The sequence below is a fragment of the Phascolarctos cinereus genome, unplaced genomic scaffold (genome assembly GCF_003287225.1).
Source record: "Phascolarctos cinereus isolate Bilbo 61053 unplaced genomic scaffold, phaCin_HiC Scaffold_9;HRSCAF=440, whole genome shotgun sequence".
NCBI lineage: Eukaryota > Metazoa > Chordata > Mammalia > Diprotodontia > Phascolarctidae > Phascolarctos > Phascolarctos cinereus.
The window spans coordinates 261,587,779-261,615,216 of record NW_027556402.1 but is presented as its reverse complement, the minus strand read 5'-3'; the positions used below and the strand labels follow the sequence as shown (position 1 = coordinate 261,615,216).

At 47.2% G+C, this 27,438-nt stretch overlaps 1 protein-coding gene across 3 annotated transcripts in view; it reads left to right on the top strand.

Moving 5' to 3' along the window:
* DHCR7 (7-dehydrocholesterol reductase) overlaps positions 1–27,066 on the top strand; it is a 28,377-nt gene extending 1,311 nt beyond the window's left edge. The window contains exons 2-9 of one of the 3 annotated variants that reach the window (XM_078148783.1): positions 13,088–13,229; positions 13,423–13,526; positions 18,469–18,691; positions 18,993–19,083; positions 19,425–19,638; positions 21,398–21,602; positions 22,457–22,588; positions 24,358–27,066. In XM_078148783.1, coding sequence (XP_078004909.1) covers positions 13,429–13,526; positions 18,469–18,691; positions 18,993–19,083; positions 19,425–19,638; positions 21,398–21,602; positions 22,457–22,588; positions 24,358–24,822 — 1,428 coding nt within the window. In that variant the 5' untranslated portion in view covers positions 13,088–13,229; positions 13,423–13,428 and the 3' untranslated portion in view covers positions 24,823–27,066. Of the gene's footprint in view, positions 1–5,044; positions 5,121–13,087; positions 13,230–13,422; positions 13,527–18,468; positions 18,692–18,992; positions 19,084–19,424; positions 19,639–21,397; positions 21,603–22,456; positions 22,589–24,357 lie in introns of those variants that run through there. The other 2 variants (XM_078148784.1, XM_020970854.2) reach the window with 2 other exon arrangements.
* The last annotated feature ends 372 nt before the right edge of the window (positions 27,067–27,438 follow it).

Sequence of the window (27,438 nt, the reverse complement as noted above, 5' to 3'; positions counted from 1 at the left end):
TCAGGTCCTGTTGTGGATAGTAGAAGAGGGTTGTTCTTTCTCTGGTTGAGCTTGGGCTCCTGCCTCCTCCTGGGGGGAGTCCCTATTCTGACTTTGATGACCCCACCCCAAGGGTACAGATCTTCATTAGGATCTAGAGTGGGAAAGGACCCCCTGTTATAAACGGGAAAGCTAAAGCAAATTGTTCAGGTTCTCAATGGCATGTTTGAACTCATGCTAGCTCCCTTGGCATTAGGTGGTGGTAGTATTTCCATTAATGGGGAAGTAGCTGCTGGTACAGTGCAGGGCCTACAGTCAGAAAGTACTATCAGAAAGACCTGAGTTCAAATCCAGCCTGACAGTTAATCTTGTGACTGCAGCAGAGTTTGAGGACCTAAGGAGATAGCTTAGTGGGTGCTACCTAGATGTTTATCCCCTCCTCCTGCTCCCACTTCTCTCCCAGGCTCATAGTGAGGCTCAAATGAGATGTGTGTAGATAAAGTGCTCTGTAAATGTTTTAATCTTCCTTTTCCTATGGAGTGGTTCTGGGGAAGGGAGGATTCTGGAGGCTCAGGGCCCAGCCGTCTTTGATGAGCGGGGCTTCCTTGATCAGAATCCAGCCCAAGGAAACACATTTTCCTCTTTCTAGAGCAGAGATTTTGCAAGCTTTGACAATATAGAATAGTGTTCAATAGAAATGATTACCTTGGTAATCCTATATATTTTGTGCTTTTAAAAAAGTGATTCTGAGAAGGAATCCAGAGGCTTCAGCAACAGCCCAAAGGGGCCACGCCCCCAAAGCAGTGTAAAGGTATTTCTGAGGCAAACTGGACTGAGCTGGCTCTTGGCCCATTTGGGGGGAGGGATGTTTATCTGGTTCTTTTTTTATCCTCCAGAACAGACAGCTTCACTCCCTGCTGACTTGATCTTGGCTGAAATGAGCCCCAGAGTGTTGGTCACCAAAGCTTCAGGTCATATGCTTAGAGCTTAAAGGAGCCTAGAGATCACCCAGTCTGGCCCCTTCCTTTTGCAGTTGAGGAAACTGAGGCCCAGAGAGGGCGAGTAGCCAAGTATCCCTACAGGGATTCAGACCCAGCTTCCCTGGCTGGGGGCATTTCCTGAAAATCTCGTGGTTTCCATTGAAATATGATTTCAAACTCATATTGTATTTTGGATGCAGTTAGGAGGAGCAGGACCTGTCTAACACCTCTCAGAAAAACCAGGATGACTATTCCAAACCAGACTGACTTCTGGGGGCCTCCAGGCAACCGGGGGGGGGGGAGGGACTCTTTCCTCCTCATTTCCTTTTTAAAATATATTTATTCTAGTCACTGTGATGACGAGGAAGACTAGGTTGTCACAGTTTTATTATTGTTGTTGTTTATATTATTTATTTATATATAGTATTATATATATATAGTATTTATAGTATTATTATTGTTTTATTATTATTGCGTCACCTTCATTTCCCAATGGATTTCCTACCCGGCTCCCTCCTGGCTGGTTTTCCAGAGCACCATGGATTTCTTTGCCTAAGAATAACCACAACCTGAGGAGGAAAGAAGGAAAGGTGCGAAGGTGAAATTAGTCAGTAAACCGACCATGGGACACTGTTTTCAGGAGTCCACACTCATAGCCCCGACCTCATGTGGGAGAAAGGAGAGGGCGAGGCAGTAAAAGTTAAGCTTGATCATTATAAAATTACACATTATTCATCTTGGGTCTTGTTTTTCCATTTTTCCTGGTTGTGCTCCTTCAGTCCATAAGCATTTAGTAAACGCTGAAGGTATACAAGGCACTGTGCTAACTTGTGGGCCTACAAAAAAGGCAGAGGAGAAAGCACATGTCCACAATTAGGTGGCCATAAGACAGGGACTGAGGAGCCCCGAAGGTGCTGTGATGGGGGCGGGGGTGGGGGGGAGCCAGGGGCCTGGGAAAGGCTTCCAGGTCCAGGTGGGATTTGAGCCCAGTCTAGAAGGAGTCCGATGCAGAGGCAAAGGAGAGTCAACAGTCAATAATTGGATTAATCTTCATCCATGACTTAGGGACGTGGGGCTTTCTTGGCCTTCCCCTTCCCTAGTGTTAAGGATGAAGAATATAGTTATCTCCTAAATGGCAGTGTTTTCATTCCCAATGTTTAACAGTACGGAACTGTTGTTCTTTAGAAGCTGGATACAATTCAACTATAACTATATCCGGACCAAGCTAGTTTGAATTGTTTTTCCTGAAATTGAGTTTTTTAAAGATCTCTATTCCTGTTTTACTCATTTAGGCTTTTTTTTTTAACCTTTGTTTAGTTAGACTGCTTTTTCTGTACGAGGAGACAGGTTGGACCAGCTCTAAAGCAAGGCCCTTTGTTGGAGTCCTAGACAGGTGAATATTTGAAGGATTTCAGAGGCAGCTGTCTTGGCAGAGGGTGCATCTGGCAGAAGACACCTGCCAGCTCTTCAGCCCACTCCCCTCCCAAACTCAGGAGCTGAGTCAGTTGGCCCCTGGCACACGCTGGGCCCAGTCTTGGAATCTTCTTGTGGAAGGAGGTGTCCTTGGATAGCGAGCCTCGCTGCCCTCCCCCATCCCTTCTCATGCCTGCTGCCTTCAGAGACACAGCTCTTCCTCACCAGCCATCGAGGACTCTGTCAATGCGTGTTTGATTCAGTTGGGAAAGATGAGCAGGTTTAGATGTTTCAGGTGACAAAAAAGCATGTTGACTGGGGCAGCCTGTTCCTGACATGGAGAACAGTGCTGCAGGCTAGCTTCAGAAGGTCACAAAGCCCTCCTCCTCCTCCCACATCTCGCCCCTGCCCTGGCCAGCCAGGATGGTGCCCTCCCCTCGCCCTGGTGGGACGGACATAGTCTCCCTTCGTCAATTTGGGAGAGTTGTCTCCAGAAGGCCCCTGTTACAAAGATATTTGTGTGTCCTGGGAGAAGAAGATGTGTCCTTCTGCTAGGAAGACCTCAGCCTTATTGACCCATCTGTCTGATGAGTGGGCTCTCAGCTTGGCAAGGTGGGGACAGAGGAGAGATGTATATGTTTAGTGAAGCGGGCTGCCTGGTGCTCCCCAGCACTAGCAGGCCTGAACGGGGGGTGTCAGTTATGGGTATAGAGGACCGACTACCATTCTCCATCCACCACCTCTCCTGGCTAGCACGAATTTAGACCTGGAGGGGCTTTAGGGACCATTAAATCCAGTCCCTTCTTTTTACAGATGAGGAAGCTGAGATCTAGAGAGGCTAGGTGACTTGAGCAGAGTACGCATCAGAAGTGGGATTCAGACTCAAATCCTCCCCAATCCAAAGCCCTGGAAATGAGCCCAAGATGAGCTGCTTTTTTTGAAAATGACTGGAGCACATTTCCGCTTCCGGGAGCCAAGATGGCGGAGTGAAAAGGTAGTCATTCTCACTCTCCCCTATCAACCTCTGAAAACCCAGAAAATATCACCCCAGAAAAACAACCCTGGAACACCTGAACTAGAAGAAAGACGAGGAGCAGCAGGAGACCCAGCAAATGGGTCTCCCAGTGCCTCAGGAAAAATAAGGGAGGCAGAACTACAAGGGGCCCCAGGCAGATAAGTAAGCAGGGGCATTCATCTGAAAGGAGGTGAAGAAAACAACCTAAAGGCTTCCTAAAGCCCTGGCCTTGCTGATTCCAACCCAACACCAGGTGAGCTGTAGGAGCCCTGAAGCCTCCAATTGTGAAGAAATCCTGAAGCCCAGGTGGTAGAGCAGGCAAACAACACTTGGACCTCTGAGTGCCTCAGTGAGGGCATGGGAACCAGTGGAAACCAGCTCAAAAAACCACCAGGAGCCTCGGCACTCCACCGCAAAGGAATCTCCTGCTGCATTAGCAGAAACAGGGAGACAACACTGCAGGGGCCCCAGGCAGATAAACACCCTGCAGCACCCATCTAAAAAGAGCTGAAGAAAGCTAAAGGAAAGGAAAAGCAGGCAACCTAGAATTGCCTGAAAGTTCCAGCCTTGCTGATTCCAGCCCAACACGAGGTAAGCTGGCAGAAACCTACAGCCTCCAATTGCCAGCATAAGAGGCCCCAGCACACAAAGCCAGTGACCAAGACCTAGGCTCCCAACACAAGAAGCTTGGGTCAGTACCCTCTGTTCCCCAGCAGGAGAGCTCAATCTCTTTAAAGGCCAGGGAATAAAGAAACACCATGAGTAAAAAGAAACGATACCATAGATTCATATTATGAGAAGAATGAAGATCAAGACAGAAATTCTGAAGAGAACAACATTGTCAACAAACCCACATCTGCAACACCAAAAGGGAATTTGAAATGGTCTGAAATCCAAAAAGCCTTCTTAGAAGAGCTCAAGAAGGATTTTAATAGTCAAATGAGAGAGGTAGAAGAGTCCTTCAAAAATACAATTGGCCAATTGGAAAAAAAATACACTGAAGAAAACAAGTCCCTAAAAAACACAATTGGCCAATTGAAGAAGGAAGTACAAAAACTAACAGAAGAAAACAATCTGTTAAAAACTAGAATTGGACAAATGGAAACTAATGTCTCTATGAGAGAGCAAGAATCAGTCAAATAGAAACAAAAAATGAAAAAATAGATGAAAATGTAAAATACCTCATCAGTAAAACAACCGACCTGGAAAATCGACTCAGGAGAGACAATTTAAAAATTATTGGACTACCTGAAAATCATGATGAAAAAAAGAGCCTGGACAGTATCTTTCAGGAAATCATAAAGGAAAACTGCCCGAAGTCCTAGAACCAGAAGGGAAAATAACCATAGAAAGAATCCACCGATCACCACCTGAAAGAGATCCCAAATTACCAAGAATATAATAGCAAAATTCCAAAATTACCAGATGAAAGAGAAGGTGCTGCAAGCAGCCAGAAAGAAACAATTTAAATATCATGGAACCACAGTCAGGATTACACAGGACCTTGCAGCTTCTACATTAAAAGACCGCAGGGCATGGAACATGATATTCCATAAGGCAAAGGAGCTTGGAATGCAGCCAAGGATCAATTACCCAGCAAAAATGAGCATCATTTTTCAAGGGAGGAGTGGATATTCAAAAAATAGGAGACTTCCAAACTTTCCTGATAAAAAGACCAGAGCTCAACAAAAAATTTGATCTTCAAGTACAGGACTCAAGAAGGACTTAAAAAGGTAAATGGGACAGAAAGATACAATATGTTGTTAATGGGGGGGCTGTTTAAACCCCTACAAGGGAATATGACTTGCAACCCTTGAGAACTGTATTGTTATTACACCATGTTAAAGGAGTATAAGTAAAGAGGCTGGATATTAGTTGACTCTGATGTAATGATAAAAAATAATCTAATCAAGTGGGTTAAATGGATCAAAATAAGTGGATCAATCTGATCTTAGAAAATGTACTGAGAAAGGAGGAGGCAGACAAGGGTAAATTACATTACAGGAAAAGACACAAAATCCTATTACAGCAGAGGGAAAGAGGAGGGGGGAGCATTGTTTGAACCTTACTCTCATCAGATTTGGCTCAAGAAGGGCATAACATAATCAGTTAGGTATAGAAATCTAACTTGCCCTATAGGCAGTAGGAGGGAAAAGGGGAAAGAAAAGGGAGGGGGAAAGAAAAGGGGGGAAAGAAGAGGAGAGAACAGTAAGACTAAAGGGAAGAAAAGGGAAAGGGATAATAAAAGGGGGAGGGACTGAAGGAGGCGGTGGTCAAAAGCAAAACACTAGTGAAGGGGAAAGGAAAAAGGAGAAAGAAAAGCATAAATGGGGGAAAAGGATGGAGAAAAAGACACAGATAGTAATCATAACTGTGAATGTGAATGGGATGAACTCTCCCATAAAAGAAATGGATTGCAGAATGGATTAAAAACCATAATCCTACAATATGTTGTTTACAGGAAACACATTTGAAAAAGAGTGACACATACAGGGTAAAGGTAAAAGGCTGGAGCAGAATATATTATGCGTCAGCTGAAGTAAAAAAAGCAGGGGTAGCAATCCTGATCTCAGACAAAGCAAAAGCAAAAATAGATCTAATCAAAAGAGATAAGGAAGGAAACTACATCCTGCTAAAAGGCACCATAGACAATGAAGTAATATCATTACTAAACATATATGCACCAAATGGTATAGCATCCAAATTCTTACAGGAGAAGTTCAGGGAGTTACAGGAAGAAATAGACAGCAAAACTATACTAGTGGGGACCTGAACCTCCCCCTCTGCACTAGATAAGTCTAACCACAAAACAAACAAGAAAGAAGTTAAGGAGGTGAATAGAACATTAGAAAAGTTAGGTATGATAGACCTCTGGAGAAAACTGAATGGGGATAGAAAGGAATATACTTTTTTCTCAGCAGTACATGGCACATACACAAAAATTGACCATGTACTAGGGCATAAAAACCTCACAATCCAATGCAGAAATATTAAATGCATCCTTTTCAGATCATGACACAATAAAAATTATATGTAATAAAGGGCCATGGAAAGATAGACTAAAAAATAATTGGAAACTAAATAATCTAATCCTAAAAAATGATTGGGTCAAACAACAAATCATAGAAACAATCAATAATTTCATTCAAGAGAATGACAATAATGAGACAACATACCAAAACCTATGGGATGCAGCGAAAGCAGTTCTTAGGGAAGTTTTATATCTCTAAATGCTTACATAAATAAAATAGAAAAAGAGGAGATTAATGAATTGGGCATACAACTAAAAAAACTAGAAAAAGAACAACTTAAAAATCCTCAACTAAACACAAATTAGAAATATTGAAAACCAAAGGAAAATTAATAAAATTGAAATTAAGAAAACTATTGAACTAATAAATAAAACTAAGAGCTGGTTTTATGAAAAAACCAATAAAATAGATAAGCCTTTGGTTAATTTAATTTAAAAAAAGAAAGAAGAAAACCAAATTACTAGTATCAAGAATGAAAAGGGCAAAGCTACCACCAAGGAAGAGGAAATTAAAACAATAATTAGGAATTATTTTGCCCAACTATATGCCAACAAATTTGACAATCTTAGTGAAATGGATACATATTTACAAAAATATAAATTGCCCAGATTAACTGAAGAGGAAGTAAAATACTTAAATAACCCCATCTCAGAAAAAGAAATTGAACAAGCCATTGATGAACTCCCTAGGAAAAAATCTCCAGGGCCAGATGGATTTACATGTGAATTCTATCAAACATTTAAAGAACAATTAATTCCAATACTATATAGACTATTTGGGAAAATAGGTGAAGAAGGAGTCTTACCAAATTCTTTTTATGATACAAATATGGTGTTGATACCTAAACCAGGAAGAGTCAAAAATAGAGAAAGAAAATTATAGACCAATTTCTCTAATGAATATAGATGCAAAAATTTTAAACAAAATACTAGCAAGTAGATTGCAGCAACTTATCACAAGAATAATACACTATGACCAGGTAGGATTTATACCAGGAATGCAGGGTTGGTTCAATATTAGGAAAACTATCAGCATCATTGAGCATATCAACAACAACACCAACAGAAACCACATGATCATCTCAATAGACGCAGAAAAAGCTTTTGATAAAATACAACACCCATTCCTATTAAAAACACTAGAAAGCATAGGTATAAATGGAGTCTTCCTTAAAATAATAAATAGCATTTATCTAAAACCTTCAACAAGCATTATATGTAATGGGGACAGGCTAGAAGCATTTCCAATAAGATCGGGGGTGAAACAAGGATGTCCATTATCACCCCTGTTATTCAATATTGTACTGGAAACGTTAGCTTTAGCAATAAGAGAAGAAAAAGAAATTGAAGGCATTAGAATAGGCAAAGAAGAAACAAAGCTATCACTCTTTGCAGATGACATGATGATATACTTAGAGAATCCTAGAGAATCAAGTAAAAAACTACTTGAGTTAATAAACAACTTTAGCAAAGTTGCAGGCTATAAAATAAACCCACATAAATCATCAGCATTTCTATATATTACCAACAAAGCCCACAGCAAGAGATAGAAAGAGAAATCCCATTTAAACTTACTGTAGACATTATAAAATATTTAGGAGTCTACCTCCCGAAACAAACCCAGGAACTCTATGAACACAATTACAAAACACTTTTCACACAAATAAAATCAGATCTAAATAATTGGAAAAACATCAGTTGCTCATGGGTAGGCCGAGCTAATATAAAAAATGACAATCCTACCTAAGCTAATTTACTTATTCAGTGCCATACCAATCAAACTACCAAATTATTTTATAGAGTTAGAAAAATAATAACAAGATTCATTTGGAAAACAAAAGGTCCAGAATATCAAAGGAACTAATGAAAAGAAATGCAGGGGAAGGTGGCCTAGCAATTCCAGATCTTAAATTGTATTATAAAGCAGCAATCATCAAAACTGCTTGGTACTGGCTAAGAAATAGGGAGGTGGATCAGTGGAATAGGTTAAATATGCAAGACACAGTAGTCAATGACTATAGTAATCTATTATTTGATAAACCCAAAGACCCCAGCTTCTGGGATAAGAACCCACTCTTTGAAAAAAACTGCTGGGAAAACTGGAAAAGAGTATGGCAGAAACTAGGCATAGACCCAAATCTCACACCATATACCAAAATAAAGTCAAAATGGGTTCAGGACTTAGATATAAAGGCTGATACCATAAGTAAACTGGGAGAACAAGGAATAGTTTACCTATCAGATCTATGGAGAACAGAAGAATTCATGACCAAACAGGAGATAGAGAACATTATGAAAAGCAAAATGGATAATTTTGATTACATTAAATTGAAAAGTTTTTGCACAAACAAAGCTAATGCAAATAAGATTAGAAGGAAGGTAGAAAATTGGGAAAGAATTTTTACAACCAGTCTCTCTGATAAAGGCCTCATTTCTAAAATATATAGAGAATTAAGACAAATTTATAAGAACACAAGCCATTCCCCAATGGATAAATGGTCAAAGGATTATGAACAGACAGTTCTCAGATGAAGAAATTAAAGCCATCTATAGTCATATGAAAAAATGCTCTAAATCGTTATTGATTAGAGAAATGCAAATCAAAACAACTCTGAGGTACCACATCACACCTATCAGATTGGCCAACATGACAAAACAGGAAAATGATAAATGTTGGAAAGATGTGGAAAATTGGAACACTAATACATTGTTGGTGGAGTTGTGAAATGATCCAACCATTTTGGAGAACAATTTGGAACTATGCCCAAAGGGCTACAAAAATGTGCATACCCTTTGATCCAGCAATAGCACTTCTAGGGCTATATCCCAAAGAGATCAAACAAATGGGAAAAGGACCCACATGTACAAAAATATTCATAGCAGCTCTTTTTGTGGTGGCAATGAATTGGAAATTGAGAGGATGCCCATCCATTGGGGAATGGCTGAGCAAGTTGTGGTATATGAATGTAATGGAATACTATTGTGCTATAAGAAATGATGAACAGGCTGACTTCAGAAAAACCTGGAAAGACTTATATGGTCTGATGGTGAGTGAAGTGAGCAGAACCAAGAGGACTTTGTACACAATAACAGCCACGTTATGCAATGACTAAGATTGTTAAACTGAACCCTTCTCAGCATCACGAGGATCTAAGACATCTCCAGAGGCCTCGGGATGGAAAATGCTGTCCACATCCAAAGAAAGAACTATGGAAGTCGAATCGCTATCACTTATTTTTACCTTCTGTTGAGTTTTGTTTCATCTTTCTGATGGTTCCTCTTATTGGTTTTAATTTTTACTTACAACTTCACTAATGTGAAAATATGTTTAATGGGTATGTAAATGTAAAGCCTATGTCAGATTGTGTGCCGTCTTGGGGAGGGTGGGGTGGAGGAAGGAGGAGAAAAATTTTCAACTCAAAAGCATATGGAAGTGATTGTTGATAAATCAAAATAAATTAATAAAAAAAATGACTGGAGCAAATTAAGAGGCCATCAGAAGTGCCCATTAAGAGCAACAAGATTGATGGGGCATGTCAGGTGACTTTTCCCGGTAGAGTGACCTTCATTTCCTTGTCCAAGACTGTGTCAACTCTGGATGAAAGGAAAGCCGGTTATTTCTGGGAAAGAAGTCTGGGCATATGTCAGTCGACAAACATTAAGGAAGTGCCAACCATGCCCTGGGCTAAGGGCCAGGATAGTGAGAAAAGTGAAAGCAGACCCTGCCCTGAGGAGCTCAGTGTGACAGGGAGACCACATGCAGATACCTCTAAGGGAGATAAGCCTGAGGAAAGCCTGGAAGATTAAAGGAACCTGGAAGGACTTCCTGTGGAAGGTGGAATGTTAGCGAGTAAGTGAAGGAGGCCCTCTGCATTGATCCCTCCGTACTTAGATCAGCTGTTTTGTAGTAAAAATCACGTTTCTCTTCTGACCAGCTAAACAGGCTTCTCCTAATGCTTTATTTTTGATAACTGGACAATCTCATAATTTGTGTGTTTGGTCTCCTGTGACCTCCGGCTCCTCTGATGCAATATTTAGCATCAGAAAACCTAAACAAGATAGTGTCCACCTTAAAAATAGATTTTGCTTTTTGGTCTATAGTACGTACTGAAAGTGTAAGAAGATAGAGTGATTCAGAGTGTCCAGGGCATGAGAGAAAGAGACTCCAGGCTGAGGCAGAACATTGCAGAACACACAGAGAGCCTCGGACAAGGAACAGCCGGGAGGCCGGTGTGGCTGTATCTCCAAGTTTGTGAGGCCATTGCAACGACTACCATAAATCTTTATATTCCTGAGCAGGGCAGACGAGTCAGCCCGTCAGGTCTGGTCGGGTTGGCACATTGGTCCCATTGTGATTTTGTGCCCCTAGTCCTCCCTGGGTGCTTAATAAATGCTTGGTGACTGACCAGCTGGCTGAACTGTTCTTCTGATTCTACTTGCGTTGGATTAATTTGTAAAGAGGAGATCAGGTAATGGTCTCTTTCTCCCCAGTATTTCCTCATCGCGTGGAGATAAGTGGTGGAGATCTCAGCGGTACAAGAATCTGAAACAGCTCCAAAAGACTCAGGATGGAAAATGCTGTCCCATCCAGAGAAAGAACTAGGGAGTCTGAATGCAGATGAAAGCAGGCTGTTTGCTCTTTAAGTAGAGCCTTTATCAGACTGCACACCATCCTGGGGAGGGGGAGGAGAGGAAGGAGAGAAAATTTAAAACAAAAGCTTCTGGAAGTGAATGTTGAAAACTAAAAATACATAAATAGATTTTTTAAAAAAGAAAGAAGATCAAGTTTAGAAGTCTCTAGGAAGGCAAATTACAGGACATTAGCTTCTCCTAAATATTGCCATCTCTATGTATGTCTCTCTCAAAATGTCTCTGAATTCACACGCTTCTCTCCCCAGAGCTCAATCCCAACTTCTTCTTATATGCGTGTGTGCAGGATCATGTCTTTATCACCATGTTCTCCACCAATCTAGAGTCACTTCTTCTTACACACACACACACACACACACACACACACACACACACACATGCATGTCAAAAGCTTCGTTGGAGGCTGTAGGCATTTCATTTGCTATCTTTAGACCTTAGTTTTTTCATATGTTAAATGAAGCTGTTAGACTATATGATGTCTAAGGTCCCGTTAAGGACCCCAGATCCTTAGTCGTCATTGGGCATGGAAAAAGATACTAGATTTGGGTCAGAAGACAAGAATTTAAATCCTGGATTGATTATTTACTCTTCGGTTGATCTTAGTAAATCATTCGGGGTCAGTTTTCTCATCCTTAAACCGAGGACGTTGAACTGGGTGGTCCCTGATTTCTGATCCCGTTGTAATCCTGTGATCAGATGGTGTTCAAAACAGTGGGGACGGTAAGAATTGGACTGCAGAGAAATGCTCTTTTTACATAGGCTTACCAACATGACATCTAATGCTGGATTATTTCTCCAGAATCCAAACATACACTGTAGCAGTGGAAAAATCCTGACTGCTTTTACACATAGGAGGTGAGGAAGGAAAAGGTTGTGGGATGGATGTGATTTTTTGGAGTTTATTTATCATGAAGTAGTCTCCTAAAATTTAAATACATTATGGGCCACAAAATATAGTTAAGATAAGCCCAAGGAAAGCTCACTGCATGACCTTCAAAAAGGTCCTTCTAAATAATCCTTTGAAAGATAAATGGAAACAAACTACGTGGTTGGCAAGGCCAGTGTGTTGTTTATATTAGCTAAGGACTCTGACCTTTCAAAGTCCACTGAACTGTCTTGACCTGTAATTCTTCCTGGAAGGGACTGATGGATTGTTTTATTCCAGATGTTTTTGGGATTATTGTATAATTACATGTACAGTTGTAAATGTATAATATAAACTGTCTATTATATTAATATATTAATTACATATAATTAATAATATATTGATACAATAAAGTATAAAAAACAAAAACAAGTGGTGGAGACTGCTAAAACACCCCATAATTTTGTAATTTTTGAAATTTGTTCAGCTACTGTCCATTGAAAGCCACAGGGAGCTGTGAAGTGAATTCCCTTCTTCCAGAAGGCTGTTGGAGTGTTTAACTGGCAGGTGCTGCTTTGCTTTGGATGGACTGGCTTTGGTGGCCTAAGCCATTGGCTAAACTCTGGTTTTTCATGAATTTCAAAAAGGTGCAGCTGTTATTTTCCTCTTAATTTCAGCATTTTGCATGGTGTCAGGTAGAATAAAGTTTATTGTGGAAAGTAACAATTGCCTCTTGTTTTTGCAAAGTGTTGGGTTTTTTTGTTGTTGTTTTATTTTGTTTTGTTTTGTTTTAAATAAAAGTGGTGTTTGCAGAGCTCTTGAGGTCTGCAGAGCAGCTGATTTCCAGCCCCTCTTTGTACCCTGCCAGCGGCTCTGGATGGCCGTTGGTCCCGAAAGGCTCTTGTCCTCTTTCTGTGTGGCCTCTGGGGAACGCTGCCCCAACATCTGCCCCCGGTGACCAGTCCTAGACACAGTAAACATGAAGTCCATCACTCTGCCCATGCCCAATGCCCGTCCGTGCCACGGTGAGCTGTCAGATTTATAGATCACCTGTTGTGTGCCAGGCACCATGCTAAGCGCTTTACAAATATTATCTCATTTAATCCTCACAACAAACTTGAGAACTAGGTGCTATTATAACCCCCCTTTTGCAGTGGAGGAAACTGAGGCAAGCAGAAGTTGAGTGACTTGTCCTGGGTCACACAGCTAGAAAGTGTCTTATCCTGGATTTGAATTCGGATCTTGACACCAGGCCCAGTACTGTATTCACTGCGCCACCTAACTGCCATTGGATAGGTAAGTGCTACAAACAGGATTCCCTTTTTAAAATTTATTTAGAAATAAGTAAACTGAGGCTCAGGTGACTCAACCTTGATCAACTAGTGTCAGAATGCCTGGAACGTAGTAGGTACTTAATACATGCTTAGGGATTGTTTGGGAATTTCACCATTATTGCACCCAAGCAGTAATATGGATCTCTTCTCTTTAGGGTCCAATGGCGATGCGTGCCTCGGCCGGCTCCCCCAAGCAGAGGGACCCCAACAAGATCGCAAATGGTGACAACACAGCTCAAGGGAAGTGGGGCCGAGCCTGGTAAGATCCTCCTTCCAGCTCCACGGCCTGGGGCAGGGTGGCCATGGTGTGGTGGGTGGCCAACAGTAGAAGGCCTTGGGCTCTAGCCATGTCTCGTTTGCCCAAGCTTTTGTAAAGTTGTTTTTGCTGTAAATAAGACCAATAATTACCCACATTTCATATACATTATCTCATTTCATTTGAGCCTCCCCATAGCCAGTAAATATTAGAGGAATTCTCTGAGCTTTCTGGAGGAGAATAGTGAGGGCCGGCCTGTGGCCACTTTTGTCAGAGAAGAGATTTGGCCCCCACTCTTCCTGACAAGTCTAAGCCCTCCCCCCACCCCCCCATGAGTAGAAGAGCGTCAGTGAGAGCCACAAGGCCTAGCAAGAGTGGCCGAAGCACGGGGGCTGCTGCCTCTGCCTGGCACCCTCTTGATCCCTCCCAGCGTGACGAGTGTGAGGCCCCTTCAGCTATCAGCTCTCCCCTTCTTCCTCATGCATGAGTGCGTATGTGTGTGCCTGTATGCACACACTTTGTCTTAGGGTCGGACATCTGAGTTGGGGCGGGCAGGGGAGCCTCCTGTCATTGAGCCCAACACCCTCATTTTACAGAACAGGAAACTGGATCCTAGGGAGGGTGAGTGACTTGATTACCGAGAGTAAGCATCAGCTGCTATGGGAGCCCCGGGGCCCAGCTGCAGATCCACGAGCTCCCGGCCCCCATCCGCCTGTTTGTCAGGGTGACTCTTTGCCCCGTTCACTCTTGAATAAGCAGCGATGGTAACTGGAGTTGCTGTCTTCCCCCTCCCCCACCCCTCATTCTCTTTCTCAGTCCCTGTCTCTGTCTCTCTCTCTCAGCCTTAACCACTGGATTAACTAGGCTGTTTGAGCTGTCCTGATTTCAGGCCACTCCTGCTCTTGATCTGTCTTAGAACTGAATGTCAGTCTCTCACTTCTTAGTTATAGTGAGCACCTTTGTTGTTTACCTTGCCATCTTTTCCAGAGAAATCCCACCTTCTCCTCTCCTACCTAGATAGACTGAGAGCTAGGGACTTGACCTGGAATTTCACTGCTCCCTCCGCAAATGCAGGCTGGCATCTTCTCTGCAACATAGTCTTCACTGCCAAGGGCACTGAAAGATTAAGTGGCTTCACAGTGTCAAAGGCTAGAAGTCTTCTTGGCTTTGAGACTGGCCCGCAGTCCACGGCGGCATGCCATCTTCCTTCCCAGCAAATAATTAAAACCCAAGGGGAACAGCAAGGGAAAAAAATCAGTTCAGCAAAACCAGCTGGTTCACCAACCATGTATGGGCAATGTGTGTAGCATACCCTTTTGGGAGTGACTTTTCACCTTCATTCTAAGTAGTCCATGGACTGAGTGCTTGCTGTCCATAGTTAGTAAATCTCAAGTCACTGGCACATGGTGCATGGCTCCCCGTGGCGTCCAGTCATAGCATAGGTTTCCCTTTTGGATGGTGCCCCCCATATCCAGTGCCTCTGCTGTCTCACAGGGTTTATGCTTTTGAGGCTTAACCTGGACCTTTTTCTTTTCTTTTCTTTTTTTTGGTGAAGCAGTAGGGGTTAAGTGACTTGCCCAGGGTCACATGGCTAGTAAGTATCAAATGTCTGAAGCCAGATTTGAACTCAGGTTCTCCTGACTCCAAGGCTGGAGCTCTATCCACTGAACCATCTAGCCGCCCCTCATTTCTTTATCCCAGATTGTCCCATGCACCCACCGTGGTGTCCAAGCCCCTGAGTATCAAGCATTAGATGCTGATTCCATTTGGAGAATCTTAATCAAATTCTTCATAGAATCCTTTTTTTACTTTATCTTCAACTTCCAAGTGACACAGAGCATTGAAGTAAGGCTGAGGCACGGTAGTGTGAGGATTACAAGGATGTGTCAAATATGGGTGAGTCCTAGGGATTGATCAGAAATGGTCACGGCTAAGTTTATAGCCAAAGTCATTCTGTGCATTTTTAGTTTTTCTCAGCCACGAATGACATTTCCGAATTATTTTTCAAAAAGCATACACAGTTATAGAGGCAGATGTTTAACTTGGCCCCTGTATAAATGTCCTGATCTGGAAGTCCATCCACAAAGCTACGGGCCAACCCTGCGACATCTGTGCAGGATACCACAGAAGGGTAGGATTGTTTCTGATATTATAATTGTAATATTACTATTACGATAATTTCAATATTGTACTTACATTATTATTAAAGTAAAACAGACAGTAATCATGTTCACATTTCCCCCAATTAAAACTTGTGACCAGCTGTTAGAGAGAATGGAACATGAAGGAATTATGGTTAAACTTCCGATGGGGACATCCCCTGGGGAGATTCAGACTTAGTGAAAATGAAACTCCCAATTTGGAGCCTGCCTAAAGGATGGGACGGTTTCTAAGTGGTGTTTTTACAGCTGTGATTGCTGTTCTGGAAGTGTATCTTAAATAATCGCACAGAATGCACCAAAGGTTGGTCTCTCCCTCCACTTGGATTGTGAACCCCAGGGGAATGGGCCTCAGGACCCCCTCTCTCCCTTTCATATCTTGCCCTCAACCCTAATATCTCATTCCCTGAAGATGGTGATGCAGGATGGGGGACTGGAAGAAGCTTGAAGGTCACCTAGTCTAAGGTGATGGTTTGACAGAGAAGGAAACTGAGACCTAGAAAAGGGAAGGGTCCCACTGGTGTCCACACTACGTGACCCACCTTCTTCCACCCTCATGCCTTTGCATGGACAGGCTCCCCTGCCTGGAATGCCATGCCCCAGTTCCTTTTGGGGGTCAGCTCAGGCGCGACCTCCAGCAGGAAGCCTCTCCTGGTGCCCCCTGTTCTGAGTGCCCCCCACTTTGTGTAGGTGTTTTATCTGTGCCTTTGGGCTTTTCCCCACCGGTAGAATGGAAGCTCCCTGAAGACAGGTCCCACTTTCCATCATGTCCTTGTCTTCCCAGGGTCTCGCTGAGTGCCTTCCCCACAGCAAGTACTTAATATTTGTGAAATTGGCTTAATCCGTCAAGTATCTACTATGTGTAGGGATAAAAAAAAAGAGATAGTGTCTGTCTTGAAGGACTTTCCATTCTGTTGGAGGTGGTGGGAATGTGCTCACATAAAGACGTTCAGGGGAAAGGGTAAGGGGAGAGGAAGGGAGGGAGTCCGGAAGGCCCTCATCTAGAATGTAGCCCTTGAGCTGAGCTTTGAAGGGATTCAAAGAGTTCAGCTGAGGAGGGAGTGAGTGCAGTCCTGGCAGAAGGGACAGCCTGGGCAAAGACCTGGAGGCAGGAGATGATATGTTGTGAATAATATGTAATAAGGTGGCCAAGATGAGCTGGAGGCTGCTCATGGAGGGCATTAAGATGCCAACCGGAGGAATCTGTGTGTGTGTGGAGGACAAGAGGGAGCCCCTGGGCAAGGTGGCTCCCGGTCATGCCTGTGCGTTAAGCAGCCCAGGTCTGGCTGCTGTGGGGAGGGTGGAATGCAGGTGGGTGGAGAGCCTAGCTGGGATGCGGGTGGCCAGGTGCCCATATCCACTCTCTGGGCTCTCAGGCTCCTGCCAGGTGAAACCTGGGCACCGTCTCCCTGCTGACCACATGGGGGGTCTTGGTGGATGATGTCGGGTTCTTGACCCCCTGATCCTTGTACGTGAGGAATGTGGGATGTTGAAAGGGGCCGCGGCCTTACTTGATTTCAAAGGAACTGGCTGTTCCCAGCCGCACCAGCTGGGGATTAACTGAGCCATGTCCAGGAAGGTACTTGCTGTCCCAGGGAGGGAGGAGGGAGACACGGTGTTCAGACACGGACCCTTCATGCACAAATAATTGATACCAGGAAGCAGGAGCGACAAAGCATTGTGGGAAAACCCGGGTTCAGAAGGTCCTGGAGGTACTTAGGGGGCACCGCAGGGCCTGGGAAGACCCAGGTTAAAATCTGGCTTCAGGCACCTCCTAGCTGGGGGACCCTGGGCAAGTCACTTACTGTGTGCCTCGGTTGCCTCATGGGTAGAGTGGGGATGATAGCAGCATCTACCTCCCAGGGCAGTTGGGAGACCCAGGTGTGATCCTGTTTGTAAAGCGCTTTGCAGACCTCAGGGCTCCCTCTCCATGGTAGCTATAATTGCTGTCCTGATGTCATTAATTATTCTCACCTTCCTAAGTTAAGGGGAAAGCATGTTTTGAGCATGTCCAGTTTGGCTGGGTTGTAATTCTGCCAAGATCAAACACACTAGCTTTAATAATAATAACTACAGGTAAGTCTGTGTGTCCCCTGCTGTGTGCCAGGTCCTGTCTCAAAGCGCTTCACCTTTATCTCCCTTGGCACTCCAAACATCCCTGGGAGGAAGGGGCTGGGATTGTCCCTGGTTTTATCTGCACCACGTAAAGAACAGACACACGCACACGCACAGGTGCACACTTGGGGCACGATGGCAGGTGACATAGCCCCTGGGGTGATATTGCACTAGAAGTGGGGGTGGGGGTGTATTGTGCCATCCATCTGCTCCCCACCCCCGGAGTTCTCTCGTTTCACTGACAGGGCTCTTTTACACGTGGACAGGCTGGCTTTGGGAGTCCGTGGCTAGCGTTTATTAAGCACCTACTGTGTGCTGGGCATTATGCTACATTCTGGTTATCTATAAAATGTGACCAGTCCCCCCCTCAAGAAGTTCCCAGTCTAATTAATGGTCAGACCAGCTCAGCCACAAGGGCTTAATGCTGTTTGCACCCGGCCCTAACTGTTGTTGGACCTCCCAGTGTCCTAAGAAAATGCCTCGAGAGGGTCCAGAGGGCCCTTCCCACAGAGCCCCAGAAAGCAGCCTGGTGGGTTCGGCTCTCCCTGGCCCTGCCCTCATGGCCTCGGGCTGGCCCGATTAGCCACCATGGACTTGGCTGCCTTCCCCAGAGGGCGGGCGGGCATGCTGGTACCTGCACCCCAGTGACCCTGTGCTGTCTTCTCTCGCAGGGAGGTGGACTGGTTCTCCTTGGCCAGCGTCATATTCCTGCTCGTGTTTGCTCCACTCATTGTTTATTACTTCATCATGTCCTGTGATCAGTATGGCTGTTCCCTCACTGCGCCCGTGGTGGAGATGGTGACTGGGAAATCCAGCCTCTCGGACATCTGGGCCCACACGCCGGGTGTGACGGCCAGAGCGGCTCAGATCTACGTCACCTGGGTCACTTTTCAGGTCAGCCCCCCCTTTCCTAAACAGCTGTTACAGTACTCAGGCCGGGGTGGCTACCGCATTTCCTGTTGACTCTGAGTGCAAATAGCCCAGGCTGCCAAGACACACTTTCAAAGAGACTGGAGTTCCCTTGCTGGATTACAGCTGTCTCTGCCTCGTGACCCCTTTGGCAGGAGGAAAGGCTAAGTTAACGATGAGGTTTCTCTGAGTTGCAAATACCCTCAGATCAGAGAGGCTCCCCTGCTTACAGACCCTGACTGTCGCAACCTGACCAGTAATTTTGTCCCCACACATCTTATTTCAGGTGGTTTTGTACATGATGATTCCTGACTTTTGCCACAAATTTCTGCCTGGCTACGTGGGAGGCGTTCAGGAAGGGGCTGTAACCCCTGCAGGTAACTATTGTCCGCTGGCCAGAAGACGGCCAGAGTCCCCATCTCATTGTGCTTCCCTTCCCTGTCTGCAACAGCGTAGGGGTGCCCAGATTGATAGAAAAGAACGTCCAGCCCAGAAGGGGACGGCGCAGGAGAGGCATGTCCTGGGCCAGCGCTGGGGCCTCCTGACCTGCGGCCCTTGCCTCTGAGCCCCCACCTGGGACGGAAGGGTCGCTGTGGCCTGGGAAGGAGTAACAGGACGCTCGCCCCCTCTAGAGGTGGAGAGGAGAGCATTGCTGATGCGCCCGTCTCCCTGGCCACACATGCAGCTGCTCCCCCATCCTGTCTTGCTTCCCTTGCAGGAATGGTAAATAAGTATGAGATCAACGGTCTTCAGGCCTGGCTCATCACGCACCTTCTGTGGTTCGCAAATGCTCATCTCTTTCACTGGTTCTCTCCTACCATCATTTTCGACAACTGGATACCGCTGCTCTGGTGCGCCAATATTCTTGGCTACACTGTGTCCACCTTCGCGCTCATCAAAGGATATTTGTTCCCCACCAATGCCAAAGACTGGTATGTTCCATGGCCAGGTGGGAAAATCACATGGACCTTTGGTTTCTCATGGGGAGGAGGAGGAAGAGGAGAATGCATTGGGGGTGGGGGGAGGAGGAGGAAAGGAGGAGACTCAGCAGCTGAAACCCCAGATCACCAGTATACTTTTATTCATTTCTGACTAGCTAAATGTCTATTAGGTTTCACCCTGCTCCTTTACAATGTTTTTAAAACGTAAAAAGTTTAAAGACTTTAAAAAATGTTGGATTCCATTCTCCTGCCATAGTAAGCAGAATACTCTGTGGAGATCTCCCAGGCATCTCTCCAAGCCCTCCTCCCGACCTAAGCTGTTGCCATGGTCACCAGTGAGTCCCAGAGGTGTGGGCAGCAAGGGGCTCTGCCCTAATGCAAGGAACACCAGGATTGGGGGTGGAGTCAAGGGTTCCCCTCCCCCCAACTTGCTCTCTGTGAGACGCTGGGTGTTGACTGTGACGTCCACTCCCCGCCTGAAAGCAACAGAATGGGACTCGGTGACCTCTTCCCCTGACACTCTCAATAAACCCTCAAATCGTGGACAGTCCAGGCTGGGAGAGCCCCGGAGCACAGAGCTGGGAAAGCGGATTCTAAATCCAGAGGTCTTGCTGAACCTGCCACTTATTAAGCACCTACTGTGCGCCCTGCAGAACGTCCTCTGGAAGATGTGGGTCTGAAGAGGGCTTCTACCACTTCTGGATCCATTTGACTCCTGAAAATCTGCAGCAGAAGCATTTTTAAGGGAAGATTCCTGGTTTTCAGGTCATAACTGAAGCCATGCTACATTCTATTTTTTTTTTTAAACTTCCTCATCACAGGGGGCCGCAGCCCAGCCCCCATGATAGGGCGGTCACGTCACAGAACCATAAAATCCATAAAATGTCAGGTTTGGCAGAGACCCCGGAACCATTTAGTCTAGCAGGTGCCTGAACAAGTATCCCCTCTAAAACACACCCCCAACAAGTAGTAAGCATTTACTGTGTGCTGGGCAGTGGAGAGGCGATGACCGAATGTGAAACAGCCTTTCAGGGGGCTGCATTCTACTAGTAACATTTCACCAACATATCGGGATGTGTTTGTTTATTGGGATTCTGAATTTTCACTAACAGAGAGAACATTTTCATATTTATCTATATATGTTTATGCAAAATACATATAACACAGGTATATATATATATAATGTGTTAATGTAGTGTGTATATACGTGTCTATAAAACACAGTATATACTTGTGTGGATTAGGGGGAGAGACAGGACATTGACCACTGGGAAATCAGGAAGGGCCAGGTCTAGAAGGTCACCCTGGAGCTGACCTTTGACAGGTGCTCCTGGTTTCAAAAGGCAGAGGAGGGATTTCAGGTGTGGGGACCCGTCTGCAAAGGCCCAGGGGCCAGAAATGGAATGCCACGTGACTAGTGTGGCCAGATTGTAAGGTGGCCAAGGGCTTGGGGAATGAACAGAGTAGACGGTTAAACGGAAAGAGTAGCTAGCACTTGGAGAGTGCTTTTCAGGTTCACTGAGCACTTTACCGACAGTGGCAGCCCTGTGGGGTCAGTGCTGTTACTAACCCCATTTTACAGGTGAGGCGGGGTCATTTCAGCTCCGTTTCCTGATGCTGGGTCCAATACCACCACCTCATGGACCTCAGAGCTCACGGGAAGAGAAGCGGTTCCCACTTAGAGGTCGTGGCCACTAGGCTGAGGCATCTGCTGCCCCTGGTCACCTCTTGCTCTTTCTGCCCATTTCAGTAAGTTCACAGGCAACTTCTTCTACAACTACATGATGGGCGTGGAGTTCAACCCAAGGATAGGGAAGTGGTTTGACTTTAAACTCTTCTTCAACGGCCGCCCGGGCATCGTCGCCTGGACGCTCATCAACTTGTCCTTTGCGGCCAAGCAGCAGGAGCGCTTTGGCTCGGTGACCAACGCCATGATCCTGGTCAACGTCCTGCAGGTGAGTGAGTGCGTGCCCTGGGCACCAGCCGGCTCAGCTGTTCTGTGCCGTGGCTGTCAGCGACGGTGGTGTCTGTAAGGAGTCGGCCCTTCCTGGGTGACGGCGGGCCCTCCCCATTGGGGTGGGGCTCCTGCACCTCTGTGTGGGAGTCTAGCTCATCCCTGACCGGGGGTGTCCGGCCCTCACCAGTGCAGAGATGTCAGACGGGATGAGTGGTGAGAAAAGGCCTCAGGATCTGGCACTTACAAAGTCTTTGGTAACTGAAGACAGGATTTCCAAACTGTGAGGTCAGCAAACACAAGAGTGGGGCTCTTGCCCAGCCCCTACCCGAGGCCTTTTCCACGGTCACAATGCTGTTCACCTCTGGCATCACCCCCCACCTCCCTGCTCCTCCGCTCCTGCCCCTGCAGTGCTGAGGGAGCTGCATTAGGAAATCAACTGCAGACTTGTGTTAGCCCATTTCAGCTGGAATTGCCTTCAGTGCAGCTAAGGATCTGTCCATCTACCCACTCCAGGAAGTGGCTGCCCCAAGCCTCCATTTCTGTCCCCCAGCCTCACCCACCCTGAGAGCCAGGTCCTGGTGCCATATTTGACCAATGGGTGAAAAAGCCCACTTGGGCACCATTGGGCTAGGTGGCCCCTCTGCCTGGCAGCCTCTGCCCTTCACTCTGCCTATTGAGACCCTTAGCTTCCTCAAGGCACAGCTCAGATGCTACCAAGGCCTTGGCTAATCCCCCCGAAATTGCCTCCTTTCTCCTTTTCATCAGTTCTCTGGACTTTGTACCCACCCCCAGAGACTGGTTGAGGGTCCTGGCGGATACCAGGCCAGTGAACTTTCCCTTGCTATCTTTCAGGCTCTTTATGTGGTAGACTTTTTCTGGAATGAAACCTGGTATCTGAAAACCATTGACATCTGCCATGACCACTTTGGCTGGTACCTGGGCTGGGGCGACTGCGTCTGGCTGCCTTACCTCTACACCCTCCAGGTGAGATGTGTGGAGGTGGGAAGTTCATCCCGCCTCCTTTCAGACCTTCTTGGGAGGGGGAAGGCATGATCCAGGCTCCCTGGCAGACACAACCAGGAATTGTTCTGTCCCCATCAGCCTTCCAAAGTGGAGGAGGCATCGCCCATTGCCAACATGGGGCTGGCCTCCATGGTTGTTAGGCCATATGAACTCATGAAGACCCTCCGTTCAGGTTCGGGGGGCCAGTATTATTAGCAGGATGCACCCCTGACACCGTGGTCTTTCTGAGAAATGGGACTTATCAGCCTTATTAAGCACCTCCTGTGTGACAGCACTGGGGATAGAAGAAGAGACAAAAGACTCTGGCACACAGTAGGTGCTTAATAAATGTTGAGTTTAAAAAGTAGATTAAAATCTTACGGACCAATACTGCACCCAACATAGGAAATGAGAAAAGTGTGTTTAGGGAGATGTGACTGACAGCCAATGCCATGTTGTGCTCATCTGAAAATACGTTGTACCAGCTTCTTGGGCGCAGACTGGCTCGTCTGGTCCTTGCCCCAGCCTGTGTGGTAGGAAAGCCAGGGAGTCTGTTTTTGTCCCCATTTTGTAGATGAAAAAGGTAAGGGCCGGAGCTGGGTAAGTGATGACAGCAACGGGCATTTCTGCAGCACGTGATCCGAGCCTCACCAGGACCCATCGTACACACGGGGTAGCCTCTGAAGCTCAGGGAGCTTCCTGCCCTCGCTCACACAGCTAGTAAAGGTCCCAGGCAGGATTTGAACCCAGATCGCTCCTCATTCGGAATCCAGAGTGTCTCCGGTGCAGCGCGGCCAGATAGGAAATAGCAGAGCCAGAATTTGCCCTCGGGCCTTTGGCTTCCCAGTTTATCTCCCTGAGGGCACTCAGTGAATGCCCCCAGAAAAGCCTTCCTCCCTGCGGGGGGCTCCTCAGCACTGACCAGATCAGCGGCATGATGCAGGGATCCCCACCCTTGTGCCCTGGGGCCCTTTGGCAAAACCTGAGCACCCCTTCCCAGAACGCCTAAGATAAATCACATGGGATTACAATAGAAGTGAGTTCTAGGGGGCAGGTAGGTGGTGCAGTGGATAGAGCACCGGCCCTGGATTCAGGAGGACCCTGAGTTCAAATCTGGCCTCAGACACATAACACTTACTAGCTGTGTGACCCTGGGCAAGTCACTTAACCCCTTTGCCTAGCCCAAAAAAAAAAAGAAGTGAATTCTGTTGAAATCCAGTTATCGTTTTTTGGAAGCTCACAGACCCCAGGGTAAGGCCTCCAGGACAGTGACAGTCAGGAGAGGACAGGGCCACATCCTGCCCGTCCAGCTTAGAAGCCCGGACACCTCCTTCCATGTCGTTGAGCCTCGGTTTTCTCACCTGTAAAATGGGGACCCCGATGTCCAGAGGACCCCAATCAGGGCATCGTTGTGGGCGTCCTTCAGCCTTACAGCACCTGGATGGCTCAGATGGAGATCTGATGGGTGCAGAAGTCGGGTGGGGACATCCAGCCAGGCAAAGGGGTGCCCTGGGAATGGATGCCCCTTGTGAGGGAGGGGGATGGGGTTGTGTTTGCCCTCAGTCTTCACGATGCTTCGTGGGTCCTGGGAGGAGGGTGGGCTTTTAGAAGTGTCCTCCAGGGCCACCGGTTCATTTGACAGCGAGGGAAGGCGAGGCTGGTCTGTGCCAGGGCGATGGCCGCCATTTTGAGAACCGCGAGATCAGCGCCCAGCCCTCCAGGCTTCCCCTTTCCTCTCGTCGTCCCCGCAGGGCCTGTATTTGGTCTACCATCCGGTGCAGCTCTCCACGCCGCACGCGCTGGCGGTCCTGCTGCTGGGCCTCGCGGGCTACTGCGTCTTCCGGGAGGCCAACCACCAGAAGGACCTCTTCCGGAAGACCGACGGGAACTGCCAGATCTGGGGCCGGAAGCCCAAGTACATCGAGTGCTCCTACGTGTCGGCCGATGGGCGGAGGCATCGCAGCAAGCTGATGGTGTCAGGCTTCTGGGGCCTGGCTCGCCACCTCAACTACACGGGGGACCTCATGGGCAGCCTGGCCTACTGCCTGGCCTGCGGCTTCTCCCACCTCCTGCCCTACTTCTACGTCATCTACATGTCCCTCCTGCTTGTCCACCGCTGCCTGCGTGACGAGGACCGCTGCTCCCGCAAGTACGGCCGCGACTGGGAGCGCTACACCACGGCTGTGCCCAAGCGCCTGCTGCCTGGCCTCTTCTAGGGGGACCCGGTGGGGCCCGAGCCCCAGAGGGCTGCAGGAGCTCCCCCAGCGCCCCGTTCTCAGCAGCCACACAGCCTGTGTACAGAGGCCAGCTCGTGGTCAGAAGGGCAGTGTGAGGTCCTTTGATTCCCTGGTGTGCTCTGGGATTCTCGATAGTGGTAAGAAACTCTGTGAACCAGAGTCTGGGAAGCTGAGTGGGGAACGCTACCTCGGGTACAGGTCGACTCCGCCTCGGGGATTCGTGCCCTGAGCTCCTCCAGCCGCCCCTCAGATCAGAAGCCAAGTTCTCTCTGCCCACGCTCGGTCTCGGGCCCCTGCGGCCCAATTTTCTTGCACAATATCCCAGGGTCTGAATCGGATTTCTTTTCCTCAGCAAGTCAAAGGAGTCTTTTTTTTTCCCTTTTTCTACCTTTCTTACTGAAAGCTAAGGCTTTAATCCCGTTAGTCAATCCACTAGCATTTCTTACACACCTACTGTGTTCTGGACACTGTGCTGGGCTCCAGTGATACAACGAAAGGCCGGTGACCATTCCTGCCCTCAAGGAGCTTACCTCCTGGGGAGGAGCCAACGTGCAAGCAGCTGTGGCCAAACAGGATGGACAGGATGGATTGGAATTGCCTGCAGAGGGAGGGCACTGGCGTTGAGGAAGTCCAGGAGGGGCTTCCTGTATAAGGTGGTGGCCGGGAGGCAGGATGAGGTGCTGGGGAGATGGAGGCCCTTAGACAGGGAGTAGCCGGGAGGCCGGAGTCACTGGATTGCTGAGAGCATGGCGGTGTAAGGCCCGTGCATCCTGGAAGGGCCGGCGGGGGCAACGAGACAGAGCTGAGCAGGACGTTTGCTCTTGTATCCTGGGGCTTAGGGGAGCTTAGGGCTGGACGCCTCAGTCTGCGAGCCTGAGTAAGTGACTCGGGCCTTCTATTCAGCTGGTCTCTTTTAGGTTCAGATCAAATCCATTGGAGGCAGAGCACCGTGGCCTTGAGGCCTTGGCACGGGGTACCCGTCTGTGGCTCAGACTGTCTGGAAAACCAGGGTCAGGTGACCATTTCTCAGTGCCTTGGGCAGCTCTGAACTGCCTCTGTGGAGGTAGTTTCCACACTGGAAGAGCTGAGCTCTCCACTTCAATAAAATCAGGTTTGGACCCCACCAAAACAAATTCTCCCCCTCATGCCGTTGCCCCTGGGGCCGTGAAGTTTGTCTGGCCTTCAGCCACTGGGCATCTTTGAAGCAAAGCTCTGTAGACGGGAAGGATGCTGGTGACGCTCTGTGCCAGTCCAGACTGCTTTCACTGTGGCCCAGAAGAGCATCAGCTCTTTGGTATGGAGCAAGCTTCCTGATAGGTCCCCCCACTTCCACACTGCCCAGGACATCTGGGGGTCCATCCCCGGCAGAATTAGAGTCCCAGGGCTTAAAGGGAACTTCAGGACCCCTGTGATGGAGCTGGACAGGAGTCCCCAAGATCCTCCCCTTTGCTATTTCCCGACTGGCTTTGTGGCCCAGCCCCAAGCACAGTGCCTTTGTATACAGTGGCATTCAATAAATGGTTGTTGATTGAGAGTACTAATTCTTAGGAAAGCCTGTTTGCCCATAGCCTTGATATCACCTCTGCCGCCTAGAACCACCATTCCTGGTTCTACCTAAAAATAGTTATAACCTTTCCACACCCCAATTTTTGCCTTCTGTCCCCAGGCCCTTCCCCCAGCCTCAGACGGGACTTTGTTCCAGGGTGCTAACCTCCAAGGGGCCCCTGTGCCTTGCCCTGAGGGGGGACCATGTGGCACTTGGTGCCAGGACCTTCCTGCCCATCTGCCTTGGGGCCAGACCCACCCTCCCCAAGGGTTTTCATCCCTCTTAAGCCTGCATGTGGCAGGGTCTCCGTCCTCTCACCGTCCTGGGGGCCCGTCCAGAAGCTCTGCCCTCAGGTATGTGGCGACCAGGCCAGGAGATCAGAAGACACCCATCTCCATAAGCCATGCCACCATCACTGAAACCTCCGTTCATGTTCCCTTTTCTGGTTCAGGTGCCTCCCCAAACCTGTGCTTTTTCTGTTGATTTTTTTAAAGCAAAAGTGAGACCCCTTTGATTCTTACTGAATTTTCTCCTACCTTGGGAAGATGCTTTTGAATCTCCTAGACTGGAAGTTCCACGTGGTCAGGAATGCGTTCTTTTCCAATCTTTGTATCTTAACACTGAGCCCTGTGTTCCACATACAGCAGGTGCTTAATAAACATTTGTGAAAAAATGAATTCTGTTGTCTGACGCATTAGCGCTCCCCTCTGCAATCTGATGCCGTACCGAAGCAGGTGAATCTTCCTCATGCCTGGAGACCTGCCTGTGTCCCTCCCCTCCTCAAACCCTGCCTGTGGACCCCCTAATGGCCTGGCATTCAAGGCCCTTGCCTTGCCAGCCTGCCCTCCGTGAGCCCTCCCTCACTCTGCCCTTGTCAGTTACTTCCCTGTACGGAGTCTCCCTTGTAGAATGTGATCTTCTGATTGGATCCCTGGTGATTGGTAGTAAGCACGTAAACGTTTTTTCATTCATTCATTTTTCACTTGATCCTCTTATAACAACCACCATTTTGACACCAGGGTCAGGGGGAGGAAGGAAAGGGTGGGGAA